Source organism: Danio aesculapii, chromosome 13, assembly GCF_903798145.1.
Source record: "Danio aesculapii chromosome 13, fDanAes4.1, whole genome shotgun sequence".
Lineage (NCBI taxonomy): Eukaryota > Metazoa > Chordata > Actinopteri > Cypriniformes > Danionidae > Danio > Danio aesculapii.
The window spans coordinates 31,194,317-31,219,092 of NC_079447.1; the positions used below are offsets into that span (position 1 = coordinate 31,194,317).

The 24,776-nt window shown below is 35.4% G+C and overlaps 2 protein-coding genes across 2 annotated transcripts in view; both read right to left on the reverse strand.

Annotated features, from left to right (window-relative positions):
• si:ch211-51a6.2 (neurotrypsin) overlaps positions 1-11,294 on the reverse strand; it is a 34,163-nt gene extending 22,869 nt beyond the window's left edge. Inside the window, exons 1-3 of the mRNA XM_056470887.1 lie at positions 10,938-11,294; positions 7,760-7,802; positions 1,054-1,296 (exon numbers count right to left, since the gene is read on the reverse strand). Of these exons, the coding sequence (XP_056326862.1) occupies positions 1,054-1,296; positions 7,760-7,802; positions 10,938-11,003 (352 nt within the window). The 5' untranslated portion in view covers positions 11,004-11,294. The remainder of the gene's footprint in view (positions 1-1,053; positions 1,297-7,759; positions 7,803-10,937) is intronic.
• A 1,474-nt stretch (positions 11,295-12,768) lies between these two features.
• chchd1 (coiled-coil-helix-coiled-coil-helix domain containing 1) lies at positions 12,769-20,883 on the reverse strand. The gene is made up of 3 exons (XM_056471355.1): positions 20,602-20,883; positions 18,681-18,793; positions 12,769-15,376 (listed from the first exon to the last, which is right to left on the reverse strand). Exons 1-3 carry the CDS (start codon positions 20,729-20,731, stop codon positions 15,278-15,280), a joined length of 342 nt encoding a protein of 113 aa, XP_056327330.1. The 5' UTR covers positions 20,732-20,883; the 3' UTR covers positions 12,769-15,277.
• Between the last annotated feature and the right edge of the window lie 3,893 nt (positions 20,884-24,776).

Here is a 24,776-nt window from a genome sequence, read left to right on the forward strand (position 1 = left end):
TATATATTGGTACCTAAAAATTTTAGGAGGAACACTTTTGTACTTTTTAGGTACAAATATGCATCCTTGAGGTATTAATATGGACCTTTTAGGTACAAATTTGTACCTTTTGAAAATGTCCCACCTCATTGACAGCTCACGTATCTTTATTTCTGCGAGTGTATAAGAATGCTCTGTGCAATCTAATAAAACATTAAAGCATCTTTGGTGTTCCCGTGTTTCCTATAAAACTTATTTTTTATCTAACTTCTTCTAAAACCCTCTACCATCTTAAGTCAGCATAATATATAGCACTGTTCAAGGGGGGGTTTGGATATTTTAATGAGCAAAATCTTACATAATATGCCTTTATTTAATTCATTAGTTCCAAACATTTTCACAATGGTAAATAATTTTAGACTTTTTAGGAATTTGCCTACAACCTTGTCAGATGTACCAGTTTGTGGGTACATTCAACAAGTCCAGAATGTATTCATTGCACAATTGAACTAATTATAACTTAGCAGGGTCACAGTATATCTCTGATGTCTAAAACGGACCATGGGCTAGTCCTGCTAGACTAAATAAAGATAACTGGCTAGATCAATATTTTGAAGAAACAACATTTGTGCATCTTTTTTTATCTGTTCATCTTTTATTTCTGAAAATAAGGTATATGTGTTTTGGTTGCTTTGTCTTTAGACACAACAATAAAAGGATATCTTTTATAAATATGTCAATTCTGTCATAATTTACTCAGAATTGTTACAAACCAGTTTCAGCTTCTTTCTACTGTTCAACACCAAAGAAGATATTTCAAAGAATGTTTGAAACCGGTAGCCATTGACTTTAACAGTAGATTTCTTTTTTCATAATGGATGTCAATGTCATTTATCAATGTTTCTTTTTTAATGTATGTGTTCAACAGAAAAATAAATTCCTGAAGGTTTGGAACATTTAACAGTGAGTAAAGTTTCATTTTTGCTTTAGCTGTCACTGTAAAACTCAATGTACTGCAAAACCAAAACCACCATAAATATGACTGCATAAGAAAAGGCATTGAGTGGAGCTCACCCTGGTGGCAGTCGCAGTAAGCCCACCCGACGGCTCCAGACTTCTGTCTGAAGAAGCACCAGGGGTTGGATTCACGATCAGGGTTTCTGCAGTGGTTGTGGTCCCCCAGCCCACGCTTCGGGTACTGAAGCATGTAGTCTGGAAATTCAGTCCATTTTAGACAGGAAAATCCAGCGTCGGTCTGAGACACAGATCCGTTGTAATAACCCAGCTCTGTGAAGCCCTCAGAGCAGGACAGAGGCCCTATGGGAAACACATCTTCAGTTCAATTCAGCATTCAATTTCTTTGAAAAACCACCTCCACAGAGCATTACAGGACAAGTCAATGCAGTGCCATATAAAGGTTTTTGGGATGAAAAAAATGTAAAAGCACGACCTAGACCTTTTTTTTTTTTCAAAGCGGCAGGGATGCAGGCTGAAGGTGTTCTTATTATTTTTTTGTAGTGGTTTCTGTATCAGTGAAACCCCTAGAGTGCCTCTTCTGGATGTAGTCCAGTGTGAGATACTAATGATGTCTTTACTGCAGTGATGACCCGCTGTGATGAGTCACACATCCACACCTGACATGCAGTGATGCACAATCTGTGAGTGTGATAATATAACTTATTTGTAAATTAATTAATAACCAATAACTAAAAATAAAATAATGAACAAATGCATTTATTTGTTCATAGAATTCATGAATATTACAAATATAAAAATCTTAATAAAATTTACATACAAAATATAAAATTATGTACTAATTCAATTCAATTCACCTTTATTTGTATAGCGCTTATACAATGTAGATTGTGTCAAAGCAGCTTCACATTAAAGGTCACAGTAAATAGGAACAGTGTAGTTCAGTTTGTAGTGTTTAAGTTCAGTTCTAAAAACAAAAGATTCATCGGATTTACTACATTTTAAAAGTGAAATGGTTGCAAACAATTTATATGCACTTAATTTAAATAAACAAATCATAAATTCAGCACATATACATTTTACAACCACTTACCTTTAAAAATGAATCATTTTATTCAGTTTACATCCTGTCAAGATTATTTAGCACAATAATGATTGATGATTTATTAAAATATTCAAAATACTACATATTTTTAAATACTTAAATGCAGTTTGCTCAGTTGTCAGCAAGAAGTTTTAATCATTTAAACTATACACAGTACTACAATTAAATGGGATATTTTAGTATGACACAAATATGACAATTTGACAATTATGACAAAGATACACTGGATTATTTCACCCATTTTTACATTTTATTTTAACAAAAAGTTATTTGAAACATTCAAGTAAACATTGTACTTGCATTTATTATGCTTTCTATAAGCATGCAACCAATTGTACACAAATACTTTGATGCACAATAAAACATTATTATTTACTTTTACTCTAAAAATGCTCCACATTCTGGGGTTTAGCATCATAAAACATCATCCCTGACTGTGGTATGTTCTCATTTATATTGTGATATAAACAAGTGTTTGAGTGTGTGTGCCTCGTATTCCTTACATGTCCCCAAAAGAATAGTAATACCAGTAAATATTGACCTTGCGGGGACATTTTTTGGTTCCCATGAGAAAAATGGCTCATAAATCACACAGAATGAAGTATTTGGAAAATGTCAAAATTAAAATAGTTTCCTGTCAGGTTGGGGGTAGGGAAATAGAATATACAGTTTGTACAGTATTAAAAATCACAATGTTTGTTTAAAGTAAAACTGTATGTGTTAAATGTGTGTGTGTTAAGTACAAGGTCACAGTGCAAATTTTAAAACAATTGAAATTTAATTGCAATAATGGAATGATTCTAATTGCAAATATATTAGGCCATTAAAACATTGTGACTTTGGGGAATGGTGACCAAATCTTGTGATCTAGTAAGTCTGAGTACCATGCATTCAGAAACAAAGTAACAATGACAATCCAATTTCATGCTTTGCTGTGGGCTGCTGAATTAATTTGTAAGCATATAACAATCATTTAATACAGCGATTTATAACATATAAGCTGTATTCTTATGCTGTTCCCCATATACTGCCAGTCATTTCACTACTTCATCAGACTAGAAATGGAAAAAGTCCTGGGCATTGTGCCCAACGACTCAGCTAAAGTCTTAAATATTCTCAGGCAAGAGACAGATGTTAAATCCATCCACCTAGACAAGAGAAGCACATTTAAACAGAACTAGTCTTTTCATTAAGTGCTTTAGAGGCATCTATAAAAGGAAATTAAATGAGATACTAGAAGACATACTTTAAAGCAATTAAAGGTTTCCAGAGAGCGTAACACACATAATAATTTCAGTTTAAATCAAACATAAGAATAGGCAAGTATAACAGTTTCATCAAAGGGAAACCACAAATGCATGTCAAAATGGTAAAATGTTGGATAATCATCATTGGCCTGCTGTCAGACAGAGGCCAGTATGTCCTTGTCTCTCTTTAGAAACAGGTGCTAAACCCTCAGGGATTTCATACCCCAAGCATCATAAGACAAAATGCATGCAAACGTAACGCCAGAAAGGTATTTACACCTGTACGCATATTTAAATCTATACCCAGAGGACACATAGCCTAACCCTGTCTCTGCTTGTGTAGATTGATTTAGCATTGGCTTATTGAGCTGAGAACACACACTTCAACATTGACGGCCAAGATAAGCGTGCTGGAGCCAAAGCATCACTGAAACTCTATTACGTTCTGCTATTCTGTCTATATTATTCCAAACGTAACTGTAAACAAAGCACTGAAACAGAACGATCATTCTTGATCTTATTAAACTGCATGTTTAGCATCAGGGAACAGTATTGAATTTCCAATCTGAGTTGTTTTTAACCTTCATCTACTATGCGTGTCTTGATTTTAATTAGCCCAGAGGATGCCTGTCATTTATCAAAGGAAACGTCTCTTGATAATTGTATATATATATATATATATATATATATATATATATATATATATATATTTGACTTTGGATGCACAAACTAACCATGAATCTGTGCTCTTTATAGGCATGTATGTGTGATTCACTGATTAATAATAAAGAATTTATGTACAGACACATTACATTCATGGTGTTTCTACACACATTCAGAATAATGTTTTTATTTGTCATGTCTATGTTACTCTGTGAATCCAAATATAAGTGTTCCATGCAAATAATCTTTTAGATGAAGCTTTACTTTACTGGAAATAGCGAATTATGACAAATTACTGCACTAACTTGAAGTGCTATAAAATAAATTGGGGAATTGTTTTAAGGTACTTTATGATATGTTCCCATATGGCAACAACGTCCAATAGTGGATACAACTTAAAAAATTCAAATTTAGAACTTTCCTTATAATAATAATTTTGTGGCTTGAAATAATTTAATTGGTGTTGCAGTATTACAAGCTTTAACACAGAACTTATAAATGACACCTTATACATACGTTACAACAAATGATATTCCAACAGCTTTTATTTACCGATTCTTTTTTTGCTGAATATTATTAAAAAAACAAACATAATATTGTATTATCATGTATACAACATACTGTAGGTATAAATATTTCTAGTAAATATTATAACAAATAAATAACAAGTCTATTATAATGCATCAGAATAATGTAGGTACTAGCAATGTTTATATATTATACTATATACTATACTAGTTCTACGCCTGTCTTATCTACCTCTGAGCTAACTTACTTGAACTGTCTCCATCACTGCTCTTATCAAATGTCCAATCTGTATCATTCTCATGGTCACTAAAACCATCTCAATCCTACTTTCATCTGCAGGAAGACCCGGTTCTGTCCTTTTCTTCTTTCACTCACCATAGAACATGGTGGTCCTCACAAATACACTGTTCCCTGTATTTATATTTAATCAAAAGTATTGACATTAAAATTTGATTTTATCCATAATGCAAATGCCATTAACATATGACTAATCAACATTATATTACTAGCATTTAAGTTGTTATTGTTACAACTTGAAAGATCACAGCTGACCTAGCTAGCTAGCTAACCTATTGCATCAAATGTATGCGTTTCCAAATGGCAATAGTGGAATGTGCAATATATTTCAAGGTGAACTTTCAAGGTGATGTCCCACATTGTTTTGTGGACCAGACATGAGTTGATCCTTTCATAGACGTTTTCATTTGCATTCAGCAACTACTCACAATAATCGTCAGTCTGTCAGAAATCGCGCCACAGAAACACAATACATGTCATGTGACTTAACCAAAGCACAACATTGGCTAAACTTAAATCTTCTCTTTCCAAGCAAAAAAATTATTCAGTTCATTCTGCTGTGGCGACCCCTCATAAATAAGGGACTAAGCCGAAGGAAAATGAATGAATGAATGTTTAACTACTATAGAAACCTACATCAGATTCTAGAACAAGTGTCTGCGGTAAGGCTGATGTTGGTGGTTATATAAGTGTTGATTTGAAGTGATACGTAAGTGATGACTTAAATATATCTGAAAATAGTTGCCATTATTATTAATAAACAGCACATATTAAGTCTAAATAACTACAATTCTGACTTAACTCATACATTTTGACTTCACTCATAAAAATACTATATGGAGTTTAGTCAGGAGTTTAGTCAGGTTGCATGAATGCTGTTATCACCAGAATATCACATGGTTGGAAAATGTTATCGGCCAATCAGATTCCAGAACTAGACAGAACAGTTGTGTGTATAAGCTGTGTATAATATACACATATACACATACAACTCTATATACAAATTACCTATAGAATATTTTCAAGTATCAAAACCTGACATGTGTAGACCATGTATTTATACATTAAATTCTTTGCAATAGTAATCGTTCCTTGCACACATTCATGCCTTGTCTCGTGAGAGCTCATGTTTCATGCTCTATGTCTGTCTGTACATACAGTAAAGCAATTTGCTGAAATAGCATCAGTGTAGAGTTCCAGTCATATTTCTCATGGTGTTACAGTTATAGACCATGATAAAAGACCACCAACAAGACTCCTGGTGGTATCACAAGAGACTAAATATAAGTGGTTTAAAGACTGGCCTGTGTAAAATAAATCTGCAGATGAGGCAATCATAGAGGAATCTCACACTGCCTCAGCATGAACTAGGAGTAGGTTGACGGTTCTGTGGGAAGACTGAGTATATTTCAGCATCCTGCCCTAAGGATGACAGTGTACAAACCTGTCCAGGCTTGGAAGGCAAGCAATGCAATAAAGTTCACAGAATATGAATATGACACGTGCAGTGTGTAAAAGCAGTGGGGCATTCGATCTCGAAATTAGCTATTCCTCGAGAGCCATCAATGCAGCAGTTGTTTCACATCCATTCACTGTCATCAGTAAGTGTTTGTGCTTCACTCGTATTACAAGCATATTGAATATTAGCTTTCTCTCCACAAAAATCTTGTCTGAGAGGGATTGTTGTGGTTGAATGTTTTTTTTTTATCTGCCAGAGGGAACCATTGATAAGTAAATCTCTTGACAGACGAGTGGTTTTGCATCGGTTCATGTTGTATTAGATATAGTGCCAAGTTAGGATGTGGTTATTGCCATTGACAGAGATGCTCTTTAACTGAACAAAAACACTGACATTTCAGCAGCAACCAATAATGATTATGTTTCAAGAGGCATAATTCAATTTCTCAGGAAATGTATAAATCCAGCAGAGCGGCATGGTGGCTCAGTGGTTAGCATTGTTGCCTCACAGCAAGAAGGTCGCTGGTTCGAGTCTTGGCTGAGCCAGTTGGCATTTCTGTGTGGAGTTTGCATGTTCTCCCCGTATTCGCTGGTTTCCTCCGGGTGCTCCGGTTTCCCCCAAAGTCCAAAGATGTACTGTATAGGTAAATTGGGTAAACAAAATTGGCCGTAGTTTATGAGTGAGTGTGTGAATGTGCGAGAGTATGCGTGTTTCCCAGCACTGGGTTAAGACTGGAAGGGCATCCACTGCATAATACATATGCAGGAGAGTTGGCGGTTCATTCCGCTGTGGCAACCCCTGATAAATAAGGGACTAAGCCGAAGGAAAATGAATGAATGAATGAATGAATGAATGAATGAATGAATGAATGAATGAATGAATGAATGTTCACACCAAATAGATGCTAGTAAGTCCCCAATTATAAATCCTCAATCTCTAGTTGTTTACATCTTTGTTTAAAGTAACCCTTTATGCTAATTTAAAGGTTTGTAATTTTGTTCTTAAAAGTCTTTTTAAATGATTTTGCACCCATCCAAGGTCAAAAAACTTTTTTTTGATTCTCTCATAATATACAATGCAACATTTTTTTTCTCACAATGTCTTCAATGGTTGGTTCAGAGGTTCTGTCTCTGTAAACCCCTCCTTTGCAAAAGTCTATTCTGGTTGAGATTGTTCAAAAGACCAGGGGTGCCAAACCCCTGCACAGTTTAGTTCCAACTACATAAAGAAGTCACATAAAAATTTCACATAAGGACACAGAAAGCTATACTGTGCAGAGCTGAGTTTGACACCTGTGTAATTAGATTGTTATCATTGGTCTACCGCCCATGTTGTGTGAACTCGGCGTAACAGGATGCATCAGAAACAAACCGCTTAATGCATATCTGAGATTCAGTGTAGATGCTGTTAATAGGCAGCCAGTAAAGACCATAGGATTTTCCAGGCAATACTTGAAAAGCATATAATAATAAAAAAAAACTAAAAGCATACAGACTTGTGACCTACCTGAGCTCTGTAGTGTATTCAGGTACATAGCACGCTGTCCTGCCTATGAAGACAAAGTAGAAACAAAAAGTTTATGTCTTTAACTAACAACAAAAGAATAAAAAAGTGTTTTTTTTAGACATACTGAACCATTTGAAGTGCCCCGCTAAATAAATGTGTCATCATTTGGAGTTTTTTGGTATTGGCATTTCGTAATATATACAGCAGGGGAAATAAGTATGGCATGACTATTTGATAACATCAGGGTACCATTTTCTTTTTATACGAACATGAAAAATAAATCTAGCAAATAATAACATAGGCATAAAGTAGTATGTTAACAGAGACCTATTTTAAGTTCACGTGATTTGAACTGTTTGGGTTATGTTTTGATGTTTTGTTTTTGATCTTAGTAAGCAGCTGCCAGCCTTAGTTAGAGGTTTTCTCCCTGGAGGAAGGTTATCAAAGGTATCCGTTCCTTTACGACAGGAAAATGTCACATAAAGACACGAGCTAACAGTGTGGAGCAGCTTTGCTTTAGCAGTGCTTCAGCTTAGATCAAAGCACACTTTCATTACCATCAAGCCATTAGACCGCTACTGTGTGAGTGTGATGAAGGGAATGAGCATCACACTTTTCTCTCATCCTGACTACAGTGAAAGACAGGACAGCATGCTTGCCGTGCAAACAGGTTGTAAATACAAATGAAATGCAATTTCCTCAAACCTTCATTTTCAGTAAGACAGACAGCACACACACATTAATGGTTCTATCTATCTATCTATCTATCTATCTATCTATCTATCTATCTATCTATCTATCTATCTATCTATCTATCTATCTATCTATCTATCTATCTATCTATCTATCCATCCATCCATCCATCCATCCATCCATCCATCCATCCATCCATCCATCCTGGCTGGAAGATGTGGCAGTATATACAATTACCGTGGAATAATTGGCCAACCTTAATAGATGTTTTACTCCATATATACATTATACCACAACATGTAAATAAGTGGGCATGGCTAACTTATGCGCAGTGTGTGAGAGTCTAGGGAATACATTTCATGTGAAACTACGGGAAGGGGTGGGAATGTCAAAACGTTGTATTTTTATATTTTCATTTTTAAGATTTTTCCTTTATGCAAGAGGCATTTATTTTATACCTGTTAAAATGTGAATTGAGGAATGTTTATAATGATGAATTCATCCAAATAACTGTGAAATGTAGTGACGCAGTGGAATTTGTTGTGTTGGAAAGGGTAATCCAAGTTCATATTTTATCTACCATATTTAACAAGATCCAAATAAAGTGAAAAGGTAATGCAATTAGGTGAAATGCTTTTCATTTTAAAGTATTTACATGTATTTATTATATAATGCTATTTTTGTTGATTTTTTCAGAATAACTAGACTATACCTATAGACCATTTCAATGTGGTCATGTCATTGGCTCATGAACATTTCATGCTTGTTATCAAACTATTTCCTAACTGTAACAAGAGGCAGTTCAATCATAAATTAATGTTAAAACAGCTATCAGAACATTATCAATATGTGCCTTATTTTGGATTCTCTGAAGCGATAAAAAATATATATGTAAAACAGGAAATACGGTGGGACCACTGTTTTTGTTTACATCCCTCAAAATTGTCTATATAAATAACTATACTGTAAAATAGAATTATATATGTGCATGTCTGTATGCACTTGCATGCATTTAGCATTTGATATTTTGTTTTTCAATATCATAGTCAGAAAGCCCCACCTTCATTACTTTACCCTTATTAAACCTGCTACACTTTTAGTGTAGGATAAGTGTAAAATGTCCAACAGTGGTCTGTTAAGTAAGTAAAATTTTCAGGTATTTTTTGGGTTAAAAAAAAAAAACTGGCAAGTTTTTTGTTATGTACATGATTTAGGACAAAAAAACAACTAACAATAACAGGGAAGTGGTTAAAGTCATGAACTGGAAGGTCTTGTTGACTTTACTTGTAATGTAAAATTTCCAACTAAAAAATGGAATACAGAATAGAGGGCAGAGTTTGATTATAAATCTCCTCCTCACCCCCTCTGACTCACAGAAAAAAAAAACGTTCAGGAGGAGTGTTTGATACGAATATTCGGTCTATAAATCAACATCAACCTGATGTCATAAGACACTTTTTAAAAATTACTTTAATTGTTTTTATTTACAAGCAAAAGATTTTAATTAAGTGTTCACCTCAAAGAAAGAAAGCTTACAAAGTAAATTTTGTCAGTTATGATTTCACATGGACTTCTGCCCAAGCCAACACACAAAGAAATGCCATCCATTTGAGAAGTCTGAGTGGAAGTCTGCTCAGGATATGTAAAGCTTAGGTTAGTATATTCTCTGAAATCATGATGGAGTTAAGGTATATTATGTTCTGTTTTGTTATTTTAGTAATATATCTGCAGATCAGTTTAAACAAATTTTTTTGCCTCTTTTCAGATTGTCAGGCACGGACAGATAGCAGACTGTTTTAAGATTATTTTAAATCAGATAAAGCAACCTTGTGTTGGTTTAATAGTTTTTATTATGTATTTTATAAGCCATTTTTTTATTTGTTTATTATCTGACAATGATATAATATCTTAAATAATTATTTATATAATTAAACAGTGATTAATTACACTACATAAAAATGACATTAATTGCTTGCAACATATGGAAACAGATTCATAAGGGACTTATTTGCATAAGCAGGGCCCTCATTACTGTTTCTCGAGATTATTTATATCCTTTAAAGAGCCATAATGAGGGCAAAGTACAACTCAACCACTAAAATGAACAATGAGTGAAGCAAGAGATAAAGCCATAATTATACCACACACTTTCACGTGATTCAAGACGTTAATGTAACGCACAGTAGCTATTAGTGACGGCGCGGCCAAAGCGTCAACTCGCACCAGAATTAATTCGCGTGTCGACTTCCAGTCTACTAAAATTAACATTTGGAATGCATATCATATTATAGCCAAGTACACATTTAAAATGATATATTTATTGTGTGGCGCTTACAAACTCGCCCTCTGAAATCTGAACTCCTTTAATTCCCAGAGTAACGTCAGGAGTTTTTCCGTCATATCTTTCAGTATAAATCACATCCAGTTTGACTGTTTGTGGTCTGACTGAAAACTCATGTCAACAAAGCAAACGGCGTTTACATACCTCGCCATAAACTCCGAAAGAGAAACCAAAGACAGCAGCGATAGAGAGAATCCCTCTGATATCCATCCTGTCATTGACCGTCCGTCCAGTACAACTGTCCCATCATCGCTGTCCGCGGGCATACGGACAAAAAGTGGGACGCCTTCCCACCTCAGAATATTTACAAATGTTTGTTACAACCGAAGAAACACAAAAAATGTTCAGAAAAAGCAAGCAATGTTGTGTAAAAGTTCTAAAAGTCCAGCGACACGACTGACACCCCTCTCATGCAGGTCTGCGTGCTCTGTGAGGTGTCGCTACTGAGAGAGAAGAGACGCCGCTCCAGCAGCCTCGACCATCACACACTACAGATCATTACAGGGCATAAACATTTATGGAGCAGAGAGGCTGTACCCTATGGCAAGCGGTTTTAACAATTTGTGACTTTTAATTATATTTCGTGTGTGTAAGTATTCATTAAGATGGCCAATACATATGTCAATATTGACCATCACACACTGTAAAACCCAAAAAGTTAAGGTAACTCAAACCGTTTGAGGAAACCGATTGCAACAAACCATTTATGTTCAAAAACTAATCCTAATGAGTACTGTGAACTTAATCCATTTGATTTATTGAAGCAATTTGAGCACAGTAAAACCCGATAAATGAAGAAAACTTAAACCGACTGAGTACTGTAAAACCCAATGTGTTAAGGCAACTCAAACCGTTCGAGGAAACCGATTGCAACAAAACTAATCTATATGAGTTCAAAACTCTTCAAATGAGTAGAATTAACTTTTAGTAAATTTTGACTACACTCATTTGATTTGATAAAGTTGACTGTTGGATTTTATAGCGCAGTCATATTGGTAGTTTTGCACTATAGATTATGGAAAGCCAAAAACAACAAAATGATTGAGTTGACAAAGTAAAACAAGTAAAACACTTAACATTATTTACTACATAACATGGGTTATAGATTTCCTAACTGTATGGCATTTTTTCTTATACCTAAGAGAAGCAAATTAAATAAATAAATAAATGTTGACTTTGAGTGGGAACAACAGATGCATTTTCTCTAGAACTTCTCAAATTATTTAGTCTATACCCAAAGCATGTCCCTGATCTCCAAATCCAAGAATAACACCCACTGCATACATCTTTTCTTTTTCTAAATCTGTCACACTGCTACCATTTATTTATTTTTCTGACTAAGAAATGTACTATTTTAATTAGTTTTCCTTTAGCAGTAATGAACTATGATTGATTTACATTTTCAATTAAAAATACTTAAAAGGCCAATCAGAAGTGATGAGACGTATTTTTTAAAACGAGCATAAAGGTAAACTTCTAAGAATCAGTGAATGTTATCAGTGGAATGCCAATTCACCAAAACACACAAGTGCATGTTCTACAAAGTCTGTTTTCATACACAAATTGAAAACAGGTTAATCAAATTGAATAAAAAAATCCAGTTTTTATCTCCATGAAATGAAATGAATATCTGAATAACTCAACAGACCCTTGTACAACCAACCAAAAATGTGCCTAAAGCTTAAAAACAAAACACAGACCTTTTGCAGTCACACTGCAAATATGAAACAGGCAGTTAAAGAATTTCTGCTCTTTATCCATAACTCCCGAAAGCTCCCTAACATGGGACAAAGGGCACATGTTGATAAGCTGGATATTATTAACCACTTGGACAAATATATTATTATTTTTAACAGTCTTAGCTTTCACCAATTTCATTTTAAATCCCAGAGCCTAAAGCTCGCCTTGTTCTGTATTGTTCACCTGTGTACACAGACACTTGAATGCACCTCATTCCACATTGTTCAGCATTCAGTAGAAGTCAACAATACCTCAATCCTTTACTGAATAAAAGATCAAAGGTTTCTTTAAACCCCACCACAATTAAACACATTATTCATATGATTAACATAAGTCGTCTATGCTGTAATTCATTCATCTGGAGGATCAGTTTACTTCTAGATACAAAAAGAGAAATAACATTCAATCTTAGAAAGATTGTACAGCCTGGCACACTGGTGAAGATCACATCATTGCTTAAAACATTGATTTGATGCAAAAAGCCATGTTCATTAGGCAATTTTTTTTAAATCGCATATCAGGGAGCTAAAAAAACAAACAAAAAGAAATGATAAAAGTTTGCTTTCTCTTATCAGATGCCCAGAGGTGTGGCTGCATTGCTTGGCATTCATCCACACTCTGTTCTGGGGTGTTAATCTGGTTTATACTCACGTTATAGGGATTGGTTTACTTTATATAGTGAATAAGACATGTTGAGTTAAAAGGTCATCACTTTAGACACCTTGAAGTATTGAAATTAAATCTTCGAGGCATTATTTGGTTGATTATGCGAGCCATTAGCTATATTAGTTCAGCTTAGATCAAAGTATTTTGGGCTGTTCATTGTTACTATACTGATTTCAGAAGTTTGTTCTGTTGATGACTGTCCAAATCTGAAAAATGTTGTGACTAAATAACAGGGCATTTCCTTTGGGGTTTAAACACATTAAACTGCAGACAACTGTAGATAATCAGCCTAAGGAAATGGTGGGCAGTGTTATCACAGGATGGCCATGGTTAAACTGCATTAAGGGAACTAAACCATGGTCACACAGTGTTTCAAATCACATCAGTCTAAACATGAAAACTATCATCGGAATAGAACGTGTATTGTTTATTATTAGATATGCCTATAAATGAGTTATTTTGATCTTTAAGGCAAGGCTCTCTCAGACAACACTGATATACTTTGCAATGGTATGTAACACAATCCAGCACTGAGTACTTCTGCCTTGATCTCAATTTTCTGATAATTGAGAATGGCTGAGACTAATTATATTGTGGACGCAACACGAAACAGGAAGAGAAATTGTTAAATAAATAAACCAGCAGGTTTCACAGGTCACAGCTCAGTTATGCAGAGGAGATGTAGAAAAATAAAACCAAAAACCAATACAATAGATCTCAGATTAGAGGCCATGGTGAAGTTTATGTGAATGAAAACGAGGCTGCGAGGGATAGACTTACAGTCTTTACAATGGCACACTATGTAGAAAGGTCCTAGATATCACATCATTTTCAAAACCGTTTTATGGAGATTTTGTCTGCTTGAAGTTTAATGAGCAGAATAATCCATTGAACACACTGTACTTCAGTCCCACACATCCTCATTTTAATTCATGTCAGAAATTAAATATGCCACTGATGCTCTAATTAAGAACACTGAGATTATCTGAGGAAGCAATTTAAACATTAATAACAGATTATGGTTATAGAGGACATCACTAAAAATAAAATCCATTATCATGTACTTGTCATTGACTGTTTCAACTGTTGAACACACAAGATGACATGAGGCTGAGTAAATGATGAGATTTACACTCAATGGCCATTTTGTTAGGTACACCTGTCCAACTGCACGTTAATGCAAATTTCTAATCAGCCAATCACATGACAGCATTTCAATGGATTTAGGCATGTAGACATGGTCAAGACAATCTGCAGCAGTTCAAACCGAGCATCAGAATGGGAAAGAAAGATGATTTAAGTAACTTTGAACATGGCATGGTTGTTGGTGCCAGATGGGCTGGTATGAGTATTTCAGAAACTGCTGATCTACTGGGATTTTCACGCACAACCACCTCTAGGGGTTTACAGAGAATGATCCGAAAAAAAGAAAATATCCAGTAAGCGGCAGTTTTGTGGGCACAAATGCCTTGTTAATGCCAGAGGAGAAAGGCCAGACTGGTTCAAGCTGATAGAAAGGCAACAGTACTTCAAAAAAATTTGCATCATGGATGTGCAGCAGACAAATCTGCAGCAGCTGCGTGATGCTATCATGTCAATATGGACCAATATCTCTGAGAATTATTTCCAGTAACTTGTTGAATCTATGCCACGAAGGATTAAGGCAGTTCTTAAGGCAAAAGGGGTCCAACCCGGTACTAGTAAGGTGCACCTAATAAAGTGGCCAGTGAGTTTATATTCTTGGTAGACTGTCAATTTATGTGAACAAAAGAACCAGTTTTTCATCCTTGTTTTGTTTTAATGGGATGACTTACAGGAGTGCAGCCGGGAAAATGTACCAATCACCAAAAGTGCTTTTGAACTTTATGAATGCAGCTTATTTGCTCTGCATGCACCTGCTGATGTGTTTTTGGCAGAGTTTGAGTTCCAGTGACAGTTTCATTGCTGTTTTTCAGTAAAGCTTTCCACACCCCTTTCTCATCACTTGGCTGTCCCAGTGCACTTAGACTAAAGTCCCCATTAACAGAACTCAAATAATAAAACTGTCCATTCTTAGACTAATCTATGAGACTGCACTTTTAGATCAGACTTCCCTGGTTGGGAAATCGTTTCAATAAGGTGTTGACTTCCTCAGGCAAAAGTCGAGCTCCATGCCTTCCCTGGTTCTTGCTCTTCGCCTGTAGGAAATGAAATTAGGAAACAAGGTTATATAAAAATAATGACTGCATGCATTTTAGCTAATATCCATACACAATAAATGCTTTGAGTTTTTTTAAAATCTGGTATAAAGATGCTTTTTACAATTCGATTGGATCAGATAATACACGGGCAACATTAAATACAGGTGTAAATTTTTTTTAAACGTATCCACTTTTAGAGGTAGTTAAAAATAAATTTTAATTGCTTTCGTATTGAAAATACTCATGTGATCGAATAATTATAAACAGCTACAACAAAATCACCTCTTTTCTGTTGTTAACCCTCAAACTGTATCTATGTCCTGTTTACTAATTGAGGCCTTGAGATGAAGAACCATATAAGTCCATATTTTCAAAACTTTGAGTAATAAGATTTCGACTATTTGGATTGGGAACATTATATTATATATTTTTATTTTACTTGAAGATAGACAACAAAAGCTTCTCAATTCTAAGGAGGCAACATATTTCAATGTCAGTATCAAACATTAGGGTTTAGGGGTAAGGGTTTTTCCCTGGTTTTTGTTCTCCTTTTCAATTCAAATATGGTTTCCCTGCATACTCTGTCCTTCCGTTTGTTCATGTCGGCTCTCCTTTTATTGCTGACAATTTGCCTTTTAAATGTCCGAAGCGCACATGACAGCAAGCAGCATCTCTATTCTTCTTAGTGGACATAAATGTTTTTTTTCCGTGTGAAGCTATTTCTGTATACAAAGTCCACACATACAATTAATGTCACATGGTTCTCTCATTGTTTATTTTTTTGGACTTATACGGTTGTTCGTCGTACGCACTCAATTGTATATTTGGAGTCTATATGACCCCAACAACTTGTAATTGTAAAAAAACATTTATACATTTAATCCATACAAATTACATATCTTTTTTTGTTTACTTCTCAGCTTTACATTGATGGTGTGTTTGGGGAGATATGAAATATTTCCTACTTTACCACATAAAATCCTCAACTACACCTTTCCCCTGTATGTGAAATATTATGTTTCCTTCGGCTTAGTCTCTATGAACCGCCAACTTTTCCAGCATATGTTTTACACAGTGCATGACCCAGTATTGGAAAACACCACACGCTTCACGTCTTTCACCACAGCCAATTTAATTTATTCAATTCACCTATAGTGCATGTCTTGTGGTGAAAACCAGAGCACCCAGAGGAAACCCACGCCAACACGGGGAGAACATGCAAACTCCAGAAATGCACAGAAATGCCAACTGGCCCAGCGGGAACTCAAACCAGCGACCTTCTTGCTGTGAGGTGACAGTGCTAACCACTCACCCACCGTGCCGAATGAAATATTAAATTTTTTAAGGGAAATTTTTTTTTATTTAAGTTGTTTCTGGATATTGATCTAGGTGTTAGGTGTAGAATTCTGCTATCTGTTGGTTAGTGATGAACTTACAAGGGTTACAGTTTACAAACGCATTGCCAGTCTGTGTTTTTTTGTGAGTACGAATTTTCTATTTTACATTTGTGCTCTAGTACCAGGTCTTCATTTCTGTTTGGAAATTTTTAGATTTATTGATTCTTTTTTTTCATTTACAATTGAGGTCATATCTTTTACATACCCTCAGATAGATAATGATGAAAAGTCACAAAATCTTGTTTCAATAAAACTCTAAACTAATAAATTTCAGTTTTAAAACGCATAACTTTTGCTATTGTTACGCCTTCCATCCACACTACCCCAGAGTTTTCGAGCCCTGAAAACGGAGCTTTTTTAAAACCACTGAAGAGGCCGTTTTGGTTTAAAAAAAAAAAAAAAGGCTGCTGCTCTGTGTCAAGCAGGTCGCACACTAGAAGCGCCGCTTCTGGTGTTTCAGAATTCTAAACATAGGTTTCTATCCGGGTACACACACCGGCACTGCAAGTCGGCGGCTGTCAGCGGCACCCAGCCACGACTCAGGACACTGTTAATTTCTCTGCCGCGCCACAGAGCACCATCTGATTAGTTTCATGTTAAATATCATGTGAATGTGCACGTCTGGTGTGTGAAATTTGAGAACAAGTAATAGATTCAAAAGACCAAAAAGTCCTTAGATAGAGACAAGATGTATTAAATATCACATTTGACAACTATATTGAGATGAAATTCAGCGATATATTCTTGAAGAACTGTCCGACGTGTGCTGCTCTCACACGTGGAGGTGTGCTCAAAGCACCCGCTGACTGCCTGGAGCTCAGACGTGCACATAAGCTGCAGTGCATGTCAGAGCGTGTGTTCGGTCACATAATGTGCGTTTTCAGCAATGTAGTGTGGACGGAGATCTTTTCAGAAACGCTGGATGAAACGCCAGTGTGGACGTCGATCGTTTTCGTTCTAAAACGCTGTTTTAAAACTAAAACGTTTAAGCAGGGATGCCGCTGGGCAGGGGGAAAGTTAGGATGATTCTAAGGGCCCACACCGTTTTGGGGCCCACAGAGATACTATTAGGGGCCCATCAGAACCACCTTGCTCTTCACTTTTTGTGACACCCACAAATGTTGTCATAGGGCCCGTACCGGTCAGCAGCGCCCCTGCGTATAAGTGTAAACGGTGCCTAAGATGAAAGGAACCATGTCTTTTCATAAGGAAAAGTTGATTGGGGTCATGTATACACCAGGATCAATTTTATGGTTAAGCTAATTTTTAATACAGGATTTAAACTTTGTGGAATTGTAAATTTAGTTTCACAGCTGAAAACGTAAAAATTAGGATCTTCTCTAGGTGTCTGTAGCATTTTCTTTTTTGTACTTCACATTTACATGCAAACGGCAGGCGTTTTTTGGCAATATAAGATTGAAAGATTAGAAAATGTTGCCTACATACATGTCCATATTCCCTCCCATTAAAGTGGCCAAATATGATTAAATGTCAAAAAGAAAAGTCAAGTGAAAGTTGGAATGTGTCTCGATGTGATTAAATGTAATCTGAATCAGAACACAATACAAGATATAAGTATTTGAACTAAAAGAACACCCTCATTCTGTAGAGGGAGATAGCAATAAAAAACATGATCCCGCTAGATGCGTGAGGATGCTGTAAACACGGAAACAACAGATGAACAAAAATAAATGTCAAGCAGGAAACTGCACTGCAAACTGGGAAGTCTGTTCGCCATAACCAGGAAATGGCAGAGAAAATTTTGCTGGTTGTTCATGCTAATTGCTCATTCCTATGCATTCATCAAAATCATGTTAATTATGGCCATCGAACGGCTTGTCAGCTTTCAGCAGGTTGTTTAAAGGAGGATATCCTGAGCACAGTGAGTTGCATGTCTGCAGTACCTTTTCGACACATGTGTAGAAAGCGGTGACTTCTTGAGGGCAGACTGCATTGTTAAAATCGTTCTGTTTCCAGCAGGCCATAAGCAATGACATCTCTGTAACGCAGGTGGCCTCTGTAACAAAGATAGTATTTAACCATGACGGGTTTAACAAAATAAGACATTTCGATATTTCTAAATAAAAAGAAACAACAAACCTCTAATAATTTAATAAAAAATTAGTCACTGAAATATTGAATTATTTTAATACTTTAAATTCATGACCCCACCCCTGATTAAAAAATGATAAAAAACAAACAAACACTACACCTTCACAAATTAAAACCACATCAGTGTTGAGATGAAAATTCTATTAACTTTTAATTCTGAAATAAATTCTGTTCCCTAATAGTGTCACAATGTTGTTGACATATGAAGATTAAATATTTCAAAAGAATGCAAACACTGAGGAAGGTCCTGTGTGACCAAAACGTTTGTTGTGTATTTTAAATGCTCTCATCAATTTAATTTTTGTGGTTATAATAAAAAAAGATGGATGCCAATTGACCATGTCATTATAAAAGCAAGCACAGTTTATTCACCATATTATATTGTAAGGTCCTTTAACCCGTCTAAAACTGCCTCAGTCAGGTTGTGGTAAATTTTGCAACTTTTTGCAGAGAAACCGATAATTCAGAGATACCCAAACTACGGCCCGCGGGGCAAAATTGGCCCATGGTAACCTTTGATTTGGCCCACCATCCCATCTGAGAAAAGAGGAAGAATGATGGTTTAGAGATTATCATGTCAATTGTAACCTTTTGTATGTTTGTGTTATTGTTAAAGCTAACTAAAATTAAACCTTTCAATTAAATATTGTAAATAATCAGATTTAGTTTAAATGTACATATTGTCACCTGGTGGACGGAGGACAATGCAAAGACTTTAGTGAGAAAATCAAGGCAAAGGCAGATGATTGACTAGTGTGTTCAGCATTGAACTCCACTGTTTATTCTTATGTTTTCATAGCAATAAGTTATCGATTTAAAGGTTACACTGCATTAGTTAATACAATTTATGTAATTTAAAGTAATGTTTTGTTATTTATTTTTAAATATTATGAAATAAATGAGGGGTAATTTCTTAGCAACTTTAATGTAATATAGTTTTTTTTAACATAATCATACTTGGTTTTAGGCCCATTATACGAAAACGTTTGGGCACCCCTGCTCTAATTAGTAAATGTAAAAAAATTTGAATAGGATCATTTACTGGACTGATTGCTTATGTGTCATTTCCCAAACTAATGCAATGTAAAACATCACCTTTCCCACTCAGAATAATCACTATAGTTCTCTGATCATAAAACTAAGCATTTAAACGTCATATTGGGAAGGATGGCATGAACATGTATATTTATATACATACATATGATATATCCATATATCTATATTGTACTAAATAATGTACTACACTGCTATAACAACAGATATATATCATCAATACATAATGTATGCACATATTAGCTGACTTTCTGGCCATACAAAGAACTACAATAAATGATATATATTTTTTGCTGAAGAAAATGTGTTTTCCTCTGACTGTGAGCCGTGTCGTATTCTTCTATAAGCCTAAAATACAGTGCATGAGTACAAGGAATTATATTGACAGGAATTATAAAATAGAACAGAGATTTGCAAATATTATTCACAATATTTTCTTAAATGTATCAGTTATTCAACACTTCGACAAATGATACATCAATACATACAGAGAGTTAAGTAAAAACGTGAGATAAATTTTGTAAAGGTTGTAAAATAACACAAAGTTAGCACAGCAATCTGATTACTGCACATTCATTAAGAGGCTAAAAGACACCGAACATTTTGTGAACTCATATAACGTTAGACATATTAATACATGTTAAATGAAGAAGTTCTGACCTCCTTTCTTCATTTTACGGATGGGGACCTCATTTTTGAGCACCAGGGGTTTTGTAGCTTTGAGTGCAGGTTTCCCATTCTGTCTGCTCAACAGCTTAGCAACCTTCTCCTGAATCGCAGATCCACTCATTGTCTTGCTATGATGCCTCCTTGCGAGACGGTACAAACATTAAATAATACAACAGAGAGAATCGCAGCCTTATAAAAGAACACTCAAATTACACACTAAAATGTCATTGCGAAATACGTCACGTCCTCATGTGTACGTCGCCATTTTGTGCCATAAAGCGTTCTGTACCGTTGTTATGGTTACAGCTGCCGTCAGTGTCGTAAAAGTATGGTGAATAGGATTTATTTTCAGAGCTTTAGTCATTCAACTTTAGCATTCGTTATTTAACTTAACTTCAGTTTTGTACAACTTTTAAAAATTTCAAAAAATGTTATTCATGCACTAACCAGGGTTAATTACACTGGGGATAGAGGTAAGTTGAAAAATAGTTCAGAGTTGTTTTCTAAGGAGTTTGAACTCATAATTGAATAGGTGTCATGTGTTAAATTCAGAAATATGCCATTATTATATACAAGACCTGGTGGTGCAAACTAAGGAATTAACTAATTTACCTTTTAACAGGAACCAAACATGTGTTTAATTGTAAACATGAGGACAGGATGCCTTCAGGTGATTCAGGTTTTCCAGTAAAAGTTTTACTCAGGACATGGTTACACACTTAAGAAACAGCGGGGTCCTGTGAGAGCACAAAGCATGCCAGAACAAACTTGATTAGCTGTGTTAAAGAAATTACGTGGAACCTAAAAACACGATTTATGGCCTCAAATTGCCGGCCTACTCTATTAGACCATTACACTATTTTCAAGTAATTTTAGGGATTCTGCAGGTAAATGTAAAACTTTTTAAGATGAAGTAAAGAAAGCATAAAGCCGATGGCTAGAAATTCAAACAGGTTTGAACAAGGGGAGCAGGCTGAATTCTCACAAGTCATGGAATTTCTGAAATATCATGGCTTTTTAAATGGTCCTTTCCAGAAATTTTAAGTCTGGGAGTATTTAAAGTTATGGAATATCAGGGGTTTTAGCATGATTGCCTCACAGCAAGGTCGCTGGTTCGAGCCTCGGCTGGGTCAGTGGGCGTTTCTGTGTGGAGTTTGCATGTTTTCCCAGGGTTTGCGTAGGTTTCCCCTCTGATTTCCCCCACAAATCCAAAAAAAACACATGAGACAGGTGAATTGGGTTGGCTAATCTTGTCCCTAGTGTATGTGTGTGAATGAGTGTGTATGGATGTTCCCAGTGTTGGGTTGCAGCTGGAAGGGCATCCGGTGTGTAAAATGCTGGATAAGTTGGTGGTGATTCCGCTGTGGGGACTCCAGATTAATAAATGGACTAAGCTGAAAAGAAAATGAATGAATGAATGAATATCAGGGGTTTGTTTGTCACTTTAAATTTTTGTTGCATAAATTCACATCTGTCGTTAAGCTACCATATCAGGATAATAATTTAAGCTGCTTTGGCTAAATATACTGGGGGGCCTATCATACACCCAGCGCAAAAAGGAGCAACACATGTTTGGCGCGATTTGTTGCTATTTTCAGACCAGCGCCACTCTAATTTTTACGTTTTGCTCCACGTTGTTTAAATAGCAAATCCATTTGCGCAACTTTATGGACTCAAGGGGGTTCCGTTCTAAAATAGAGGTGTGTAAAGGCGCATTGTTGGCACGTTGCTATTTTGAAGACCTGAAACAGACAGTGCCATTGATCATCTAAGCAGGTCTAAAGTCCAGTGCAGAGTGCGTTATTTATGCGCCTATGTGGGTTCAGACGCTTAGACATTGCTTTATACACATAATGTACAGCAATACACAAATACCTTTACAAATGAAAAAATTAAAGGATTAAAATGTGACAAGAATTATTACTTACTAGCTAAATAAATGTAAAAACCACTTCCTCCATGAGATGATGGTCTGATTGGTTTAATGCACGTTATGCTCAAAACACACCCATAACTCATTAAGAGAATAAGCACAATCCTGTTAGATTATGCACCAGGGTGCAGAGTGTATTTTTTCATCCTTAAAATAGCAAAAGTGGATTCGGGCACGCCCTTAATGCTTTTGCGCCATGCGCCTTAGACTTTGCGCATAGATTGTTAAAATCGAGAAAAGTAGATCACAGAAAAACTAAATGTAAATTTTATAAAACTAATATCAAGTTATCAAATATGGTAGAGGGAGCACTTCACAGCCACACAAACAGTAAATACTTTAGATTTTTTTTAAAAACCTGATGTAAATTATCCATTGTTGTTCTCATAATGGCTATTAAAGTCCTAAGCTAAAACCATTCTAATATCATGCAAAGCACAACAGCAGCCTGTGTTTTCGTTCAGATTTTTAGTCACTGAAAGTCAGCAAAAGTCAGTGAATTTGATATTTGGCTTACAGTGGGAACCCTGGGGGAGAGAATATGATGCCAAAATTTCTTTTTTTGGGTGAACTATCCCTTTAAATGTTTCTGCTCTGATTTCAGACTTTCAAAGATGTAAATTATGGAAGAATTTTTCTGACTTTTTTTAAGATCTGCAGAAGGTAACTCTTTATTTTATTTATCTTCATGTTCACACAAACCAAAGCTTTCTCTCCATTCCCAGACAGGGCATTCAGATTAGATATTAAGTGAAACATTTTCACATAGATTTGACTGAATGTAACTCTACAGAAATGCAATCCTGTTGATTGCCGCTTACAAGAAAAGTACTTGAAATGAAGTCACAGTTTTTACTTTAAATAAATACGGCTTATCAAACAGAAACTCCCATCATCTATTCGGCTTCAGATGTAAACATGCAAAAACAAATTTACCATGCAGTAAATCAAACAAGTTTTTTTGTTTGTTTTTAAGAATGATTATGATAAATTAGACAACCATAATTCATGTCTTGGTAGAAAAATAAAGATAACGAAAAGGATGAGGCAATGCTTTTTTCCATATGAAAATATTTCTTGTGAATACGAAGACAAGACAAATGTTTTCTCCCAGTGAGTAGCACAGGGTAATAAAGTAAGTTTGACTTATTTCCATTTTTCCCCCCTCAAAATCTATTTCGACCATTTTTCACTTGTCGTTTCCTTCAGGGTATGCAGTTACAGCTGATAAACTCTATACATTCCATTAAACAGCAGCTTGAACTCCGATCTGCTCTGGTATTCTGACTGTGTCTCTGCTTGTTTGTAACTACCTTGATTTTTTAGCCAGCTGGAAACATAAACCCGCTATTATGATTTTTACACTTGCTTAGATTGGTAAATGTTCCTGGAATGTTGGTACTGTTTATAGATTGGAAAGTAAATTCCATTTCAGGATTTTAAATTACCATAGTAGCATACGGGCTGTGAAAATTAGGTGTCATTTAACATTTTTATTAAAACAAATGTGGCTCTGAGGAATTTTGAAAAAGATTTCAGTTGCTGTGTATCATTTTTTCGTGTGCAAACAGAATATGTTGACATGGACAATACGTAAGAAACAAAGACTGGCCCTTCCTGAACTCTGACCTTTCCTGCTCCTGTTTGCTTGACTGAACTAAATTCAATGGCCTTTACTCACAAAGTTTTCCAAGGAAGTTTTTTTTCTGTTTCTTTTTGGTGAGGCTGCATTTTTACTCAAGCTCTCAGTTATAAATCATTCCCTGAAACAACTTAGTTCAAGCTTCATTCAAAAACCTGACAAAGCAGTGTTTTTCTTTTTTGTGCTGGACTATGAACACACTGACAGTTGAGTTGTATATAGAAAAATCCCTCTTTGTATCTAATTGTTTTCAGAAAACTGAGTTGTCTATACCCTGAAAGAAGTCACTTTTTGCACTATGAATTGTTTACCAAAAACTTTAGTTCTGTCACCATTTACACAATTCGTGTTGTTTTAAACTCATAAACTTTTAGTTTATCTTCAGAACATAAAATAAGTTTAATGACACCTAAGAGACCTGCTTTTTATGTTTTGGGCTTTATGTTCAGAAAAACAATGTAAATAAAATTATTATGACACAATTTGACTGATGCAAATATTTTATCAGTGCCAAAACACAAACAATTCTGTACAGATTAAAATCTTCCTCACACACACACACACACACACACACACGCACACACACACACA